Source organism: Frankliniella occidentalis, unplaced genomic scaffold, assembly GCF_000697945.3.
Source record: "Frankliniella occidentalis isolate FOCC.00 unplaced genomic scaffold, Focc_3.1 Scaffold38, whole genome shotgun sequence".
Classification (NCBI taxonomy): Eukaryota; Metazoa; Arthropoda; class Insecta; order Thysanoptera; family Thripidae; genus Frankliniella; species Frankliniella occidentalis.
The window spans coordinates 644306-650491 of record NW_026267168.1 but is presented as its reverse complement, the minus strand read 5'-3'; the positions used below and the strand labels follow the sequence as shown (position 1 = coordinate 650491).

General features: G+C 58.4%; 3 protein-coding genes across 6 annotated transcripts in view; 1 reads left to right on the top strand and 2 right to left on the bottom strand.

Moving 5' to 3' along the window:
• Window positions 1-1635, bottom strand: part of LOC113212955 (D-2-hydroxyglutarate dehydrogenase, mitochondrial) — a 27880-nt gene extending 26245 nt beyond the window's left edge. For 2 of the 4 annotated variants that reach the window (XM_026431838.2, XM_026431861.2), the window contains exons 1-6: window positions 1374-1635; window positions 1106-1180; window positions 847-1026; window positions 536-733; window positions 266-459; window positions 30-198 (exon numbers count right to left, since the gene is read on the bottom strand). In XM_026431838.2, the coding sequence (XP_026287623.1) occupies window positions 30-198; window positions 266-459; window positions 536-733; window positions 847-1026; window positions 1106-1175 (811 nt within the window). In that variant the 5' untranslated portion in view covers window positions 1176-1180; window positions 1374-1635. Of the gene's footprint in view, window positions 1-29; window positions 199-265; window positions 460-535; window positions 734-846; window positions 1027-1105; window positions 1328-1373 lie in introns of those variants that run through there. The other 2 variants (XM_026431854.2, XM_026431846.2) reach the window with 2 other exon arrangements.
• A 724-nt stretch (window positions 1636-2359) lies between these two features.
• On the top strand, window positions 2360-3918 carry LOC127749193 (uncharacterized). The gene is made up of 3 exons (XM_052266402.1): window positions 2360-2631; window positions 2941-3488; window positions 3568-3918. The coding sequence occupies exons 2-3, from the start codon at window positions 2967-2969 to the stop codon at window positions 3901-3903; spliced, it is 858 nt and encodes a 285-aa protein (XP_052122362.1). The 5' UTR covers window positions 2360-2631; window positions 2941-2966; the 3' UTR covers window positions 3904-3918.
• On the bottom strand, window positions 3851-5873 carry LOC113213187 (translation initiation factor IF-2-like). The gene is made up of 5 exons (XM_026432175.2): window positions 5844-5873; window positions 5430-5618; window positions 5052-5346; window positions 4743-4898; window positions 3851-4512 (listed from the first exon to the last, which is right to left on the bottom strand). Exons 2-5 carry the CDS (start codon window positions 5615-5617, stop codon window positions 4180-4182), a joined length of 972 nt encoding a protein of 323 aa, XP_026287960.1. The 5' UTR covers window position 5618; window positions 5844-5873; the 3' UTR covers window positions 3851-4179.
• Between the last annotated feature and the right edge of the window lie 313 nt (window positions 5874-6186).

Genomic DNA, 6186 nt, shown 5'->3' with positions numbered 1-6186 from the left:
TCAATTATATTCTGAACTTTTAAACTCACCAAGTAGAGCAACATTTACAGATTTTGGCAAGACTGGACAATTGATAGCAACTTTAGTGACTAAACCTAAGGTGCCTTCAGATCCAATAAATAGGTGTTTCAAGTGGTATCCTGTATTGTCTTTCTTCATTTTGCTCATGCAATCTATGACATCTCCATTAGCCAAAACCTGAAATGATGGAAGGTTTCAATGCTATCCTTTCATTTTATTTCACTAATAAGCTGTAAATACTTACTGCTTCTACACCGAGTACACTGCCATGTAAGCTACCATACCGCACTAATCGTAAACCTCCTGCATTGGTTGAGACATTGCCACCAATTTGGCAGCTACCTTTGGCTCCTAAATCGAGCGGCATTATATGACCATGCTTTTCTAAATGTGTCTCCAAATTTTCTAAAATACATCCAGCTTGGCAAGACAAAACACCTAGAAATAAAATGAAATTTTGGGATTACTGTATAAACAAGTTTAATTTTAAGAGATACTGCTGCGTTCAACATACCTGATAGACTGTCAAATCCAAGAATATTGTTCATGAGACTTGTAGAAATAACCACTTCATCAAAGACGGGGTTACTTCCGCCTGCCAAACCGCTGTTCCCACCCTGGGGACAAACAGCTAAAAGACGTTCATTGCAGTATTTGAGGATGGCTGAAACCTCCTCTGTCGTCTTTGGTTTGAGGACACATTGGCTGTAACCTAGAGTTGGAGAGACCGACAATTCTCAGATTTACTTTGATTGATTAAACAAATTATGAACTAGGTATTGGTAGCTTCCATTTAATAAAACAATCACAAGAACAATTTACAACCTTTCACTGAATGAAGCCAATCAGCATTGTATGGTTCGACATCTGCAGCATCAGTAAGTATCCGACTTTTTCCAACAATCTGCTCAAAGAAACTTACGTCTCTGTCTGTGAGCGTAGCATAATTGCCTCTTTGAACATTGTATCGATCTTTTGTCAATGCAGAAGCAGTGCCATATTTTGCTGCAAATCACATCTGATTAAAAATATATGTTTACACGCAGTATTTATATTATTTTAATTCAACAAGGGCTAGACTTACCACATCTTACTTCAGACAGCCAACTGTGATGGCCTGCTGTGTGCAACAAGTTGGACGTTGCTTTCCTCATCTTGACTACGAAAGGGAAAATAAAAACATAGAGTGTACAGGTAAGAACAAGGACACCAATCAATCAAGCATTGCAGACGACCGGTGACTGAGCATTGAGCTAATCGTCGTGACGTCTGCTGACCGCAGTGGCGACCCTACTGACCCTACCCCTACTCCTACGAGAGGGTATGGAAAGGGTGGGGGTATAAGCACTTACGTGGGTAGCTGGTAAGTAAATAAGCCTCGCGATAAGCAAAGCTGCTAATGAGTGGAAAGGCTTATTGCTCAGCAGAAAGTCTCACATGGAGAGTGCAGCGTCTCTTGGTGTAGTACACGACAGGCACTGACAACCATTTATACACCCGGCGCCCGGCGGCGCCGTTGTCGGTAAAAATACCGACACAGTTATTATCAGAGATAACGTCAAGAGGAGGGCATACGCAGCATTTGTCTCACTTGGTCTCAGGGGTTTCGGGCTATCGGGCGGCAATCTTGGCAAAGCAATGTTTTCCCCGCACCGTCACTTGTTTCTAGAGCGCGGCGCCAAATTCAAAGCACCGCGCTCTTTTGGTAAAGGTCGAGTCGGTGTGATCAAATTATCGGTCGGCCCTCTCTGCAAAATTGAAACACTAGCAGACAGCCGCAGAAAAGGGATTTCTGAGAAATTTCTGACTGTTGTACTGTGTGCGTGGGCTGCCTGTACTACATGAGAGGCTCCAGGCGCGATGGGCAGGCAACACGCACGCCTGCCCGCTCATGACTACCTAGTGCGCGGCCATCGACATCTTTGCAAACAAAATACGTGGTAGAGGCGCGCTTCACTCAAAATCCATCAGTCTCATATCCTGACAGGTCGCCCTGCGCCGGGTGCCGGTGCCGGTGAGGGCAATGGACTTGGCCGGCCGTCGTCGCGCCCGTGTGCGGGACGAGGCGCCGCGGCGCCGGGGCGGCGCCGTGAGGTTGCGGGGCGGGGATGCTGGTGGACCGCGAGCAGGGCCGAGACCGCCGAGACTCGGCCCCCATTATTACGTCAGTGCGGGTGCGGGGGGCGGCGGGGCGCCCCTCTATAAATAGCGTCTCTTGAACAGTGACGCCGCCGCTGGTGAGGGGGGCGGCTCAGGTCGACGGGGGCCTCGTGGGGCAGGGGGAGGCCGGGCGAGGGCAGGGGCAGGGGAGGCGGGGCGGCAAGCACGCGGACAAAACGTCTGGGAAGAAAACACGTTGCGGGCGGGTAGTCTGTTTGGGGGAGGCTGGCGAGAGCGCAGCGGATGCACGGCGCGGCCCCGTGCGAACCGTCGACACCGCAGAGAGCAGGGCGTCGTGGGCAAGCCGAGCCAGCAGCACCGCGTACTTCTGGACTAGGAGCAGCATGGAGGAGCGGGCGCGGCCCCGCGTCCAGCCCGGCGGCCGGTGACGAGCGTCCGGGGTCGCGCGGAGTAAGCGAAAGGACCCGGGCGGCGAGCGTCAGCGTGCAGGTGAGGCGAAGCGGGGGTGGGGAGGGGGTCAGAGTTGAACGCGGCCCTTTGAACAGTGCGGGGTTGTAGCCTGCCCGATACACCTTGTTGGTCGCGCCCGCCCCGCCGCTGCAGATCCCTCCGTAGGCTGCCTCAGGGCCCGCTGCCAAACTCTTCATCAAAGCCGAGGAGAGATTGGCGGCGGCCTGCTCTAGCAGCCAGCCGGCGGGGGAAGGAAAAAAATGAGCCACGCCGTCGACGAGGCCTGAAACCATGCCAACTTAATCAGCAACTGCATGTGAGCTTGACAGTCTGCACCGCCTGCCGCAGGAGCGGCCGGCGCGGGCGGAGCGGCCATGGCGGGCGGCAGCAGAGGGCCGCGGGCCGGGCGCGGGCCGCTGTCGCGCTCCCGCAGCTTCGACCCGGACCCCGGCGACGGCCGCGGCGGCGCCATGGACATGACCCCCATGGGCCACATGGGCGGGTACACCGGCGCGGGCATGGGCCCGTACGGCGGCTACGGCCCCATGGGGCCCCCGGGCGCGGGGCCCGGCCTGGCCGTCGTAGGCCACGCGCCCCCGCCGGGCTACGGCCCCAGCTACGGGCGCGGCGGCTACGGCCCCGGCCCCGTGTACTCGCCGTACGGGCCGAGCTACCCGTACCAGCACCACCAGCAGCTGGTGCACCGGCCCAACCTGTACACCAGCCCGGCGCACCCCGCCGAGCGCGAGCCCTCCAAGTGCGGCATGTTCTGGCGCTACGTGTGGAAGCTCTGCTCGTGCCTCTGCTCGCACGTCACGCTCGTGTCGCTCGTCGTCGCGTACTGCGTGCTGGGCGCCTTCACCTTCGAGATGCTCGAGGCCGGCCACGAGTTGGAGGTGAGCTGACGAGACTGCGGGCGAGTCACAGGGTGTGGGCCTGAGCAACAACTCTACCATCGCCCTGATCTTGTTCCAGGTCAAGAAGAATGTCTCCTTCCGGCGCTCCAACGTGACACAGTGGCTGTGGACCATGACCTCCAACACGCCCGTGCTGTACCAGGAGAACTGGACCATGTCGGCCATCGAGCGGCTCAAGCTGTTCGAGCAGGAGCTGCTGTGGCACATGCGCTCGCAGGGCTGGGACGGCATCGAGGATGAGAACAAGCAGCAGTGGACGCTGCCGGGCGCGCTGTTCTACTCCATCATCGTCATCACCACTATCGGTGAGTGTGCGGGGACAGGAATTCGACCAGCAAAGATTTCCTTTAGTCCGTGGTCATACGCCACACATTTATTAACCTCAGTATCTTAACTAAACTTACAAACAAATTAGGTCTAATAATTATGGTTGTGAAAAACAAAAACAGGAATGGACGATGTACGATTGGAGTTAATCAGTCTTGAGGAGACCTGCTAGGCTTATTACATGGATGTTTCTGGGATGAGGTAGTGGCCAAGGAGATCTTGGGGCATACGCTACGAAGCGAGCGGGGCGGTAGACTTGGTAACAAAGGTTGGTACCTCACGGTTGTGGGCCCATGACTAGACGAGCTGCGCGGCTGGGCGGCAAGGCGGGGAGTCGGCACAATCACGACCTGCCACCCAGGCCGTATCCCCTATTGTAGTTGTCGTAGTCGCGGTAGGGGCTGTTGAGGCCGCGGATGGGGTAGTCCCCGGGCCTAGTGGCGAATCCGGCCGCCGGATCGGGGCGGTAGGGCGTGGGTCGCGGGCCGACCAGCACGTCGGGCCTGGAACCGGGGTAGCGGTCGCCGCGGAAGCGATCGTAAGGGCTCGACCCCGAGCCAGGGTAGCGGTCGTAAGGAGACGCGCCCGATCCGGGGTAGCGGTCGTAAGGAGACGCGCCCGATCCAGGGTAGCGGTCGTACGGAGACGTGCCGGGATAGCGGTCGAACCGGTCATCCTGTATAGAAATAAGAGGAGGGGTTCAGTTAGATCACGAGGGAAGTACCATTATTCCCGCGGGCTGTCCGTAGACAATGAGGAAGCGAAGGAAGCGTGCCCAGAGAGGCACGGGCAATAAACATTAACCAACTTCCCACAAGACTGGCGCATGCGGACACAAGCCGGTGCAAAAGTGAAGATATGGAGTGCGCATATTAAGTACATGGCACTACATACTCATCTGCTGACCTTGACGGGCCCGAAGCCCGTGGGGCCGCCGGGCCCCGTCAGGACGCCGGGCCGCTGTCCGGGGCCTCCGGGAGTGGAGCCGTAGCCGCCGGGGCGCGGGCCGAGAGAGCGGGGCTCCTTGGAGCAGCAGTAGCGCTTGCCGACGTCGCAAGAGCCCTGGGGGAGGAGACAAGAGTCAGTCAGAATGCTAGTGGTCTGAGGCGGGAGTAGTTCAGTATAAATTCAAGAGTGCACAGATTTTTCTGCCGTTGTTTGTCCCCTTGAATTTTCTTGATCAAAGCAAATTCTCACAACTTTGGGTTTACTCACGAACTGCAGCGCGTTCCCCTCGCAGTTGAAGGCGTGGACGCACTTGCACTTGGACACGTCGCTGGGGTCGTAGCGGTCCACGCCGGGCGGCGGGCGGTTGACGGGCCCCAGGGGCCCTTGCGGGGGCAGGGGCCGCGGCGGGCGGTAGCCGGCGTTGGGGTTCAGCAGGGGGTAGTTGTTCTCGAACGGCCTGTTGCTGATGGGTGGCCTGGAGAAAGGCCGGTTGGGGAGCAGGTCCTCGGGGTGAGGCAGGGTGAAGTCGTCACTGTCGGGGTCCGTGATCTCGTACCGGGGCCTGGTACCACCGAAGCGCGATCTTAGGACTAGGACTAGGAGGACTCAGTTGCGAGATCCACAAGCACACCAAACACGTCATACCTGCCAGGTACGTCGGCGAACCTCCTCCCGGAGACGGAGGGCGTGTCCCTGGAGACCGGTGCGGAGGTGGACGCCGGCGAATTTGCGGGCCTCTGCTGGCCGTCGGGCCAGTTCCACGAGGCCTCGGCTGCCACGGAGCCGGCCAGCGCCAGCCCCAGGGCGGCCAGAGTCAGCAGACGGGAGCACATCCTGCGCGCACGAAGACACACGAGTGAATGGGTTTAGCTTGGAGAAGGTGGCCGCAGCGAACTGGGCGAGCACGGCCTCGGGAGCGCCGCTGTCCCACGCACAGCGCATATGAACACCACCACCACCTCCACCACCACTTCACACACACAAGCACACACGCGGACACACGCAAAGGAGGAATGCGGCGAGACACTCGAGCACGGGGAGACACGCGGGGAGACACACCTGCTTGTCGACTGCAACAATACTAAGGCCTTGCGGACTGCCTGCGGTGGTTTTTATGGAGCCGACGTCTCCGGGCGTGTCCGTCTGTTCGACTTCCCCCTCCCTCCCCCGCTCCCTCCCGCCCATCCGCTGGCCCGCCGCCCGCCTGGACTCCACGGTATGGGTGCAGGGTGGGGCTAGGAGGGGGTCGGGGTGCGCCCGGGACGTAAATTGCCTGCACATTGTGAACCACCGGGGGTAAGCACCCGACGAACGCCAGGTGGGCCAGCCCGCCGTACACGCGTGTAGCGCGGGATGGCCCACCCAACCCCTGAGAGCCCCTGTCGAGCCCTAGGTAGGCCAG

Bases quoted from the DNA above. Each gene is read 5' to 3' on its own strand.
- LOC127749193 (XM_052266402.1), top strand. From the start codon at position 2,967: ATGGCGGGCGGCAGCAGAGGGCCGCGGGCCGGGCGCGGGCCGCTGTCG. The intron at 3,489-3,567 runs GTGAGCTGACGA...ATCTTGTTCCAG, and splicing joins AGGCCGGCCACGAGTTGGAG to GTCAAGAAGAATGTCTCCTT.
- LOC113213187 (XM_026432175.2), bottom strand. From the start codon at position 5,617: ATGTGCTCCCGTCTGCTGACTCTGGCCGCCCTGGGGCTGGCGCTGGCC. The intron at 4,899-5,051 runs GTGAGTAAACCC...CTCCTCCCCCAG, and splicing joins AGGGGAACGCGCTGCAGTTC to GGCTCTTGCGACGTCGGCAA. The intron at 4,513-4,742 runs GTCAGCAGATGA...ATTTCTATACAG, and splicing joins CGGGCTTCGGGCCCGTCAAG to GATGACCGGTTCGACCGCTA.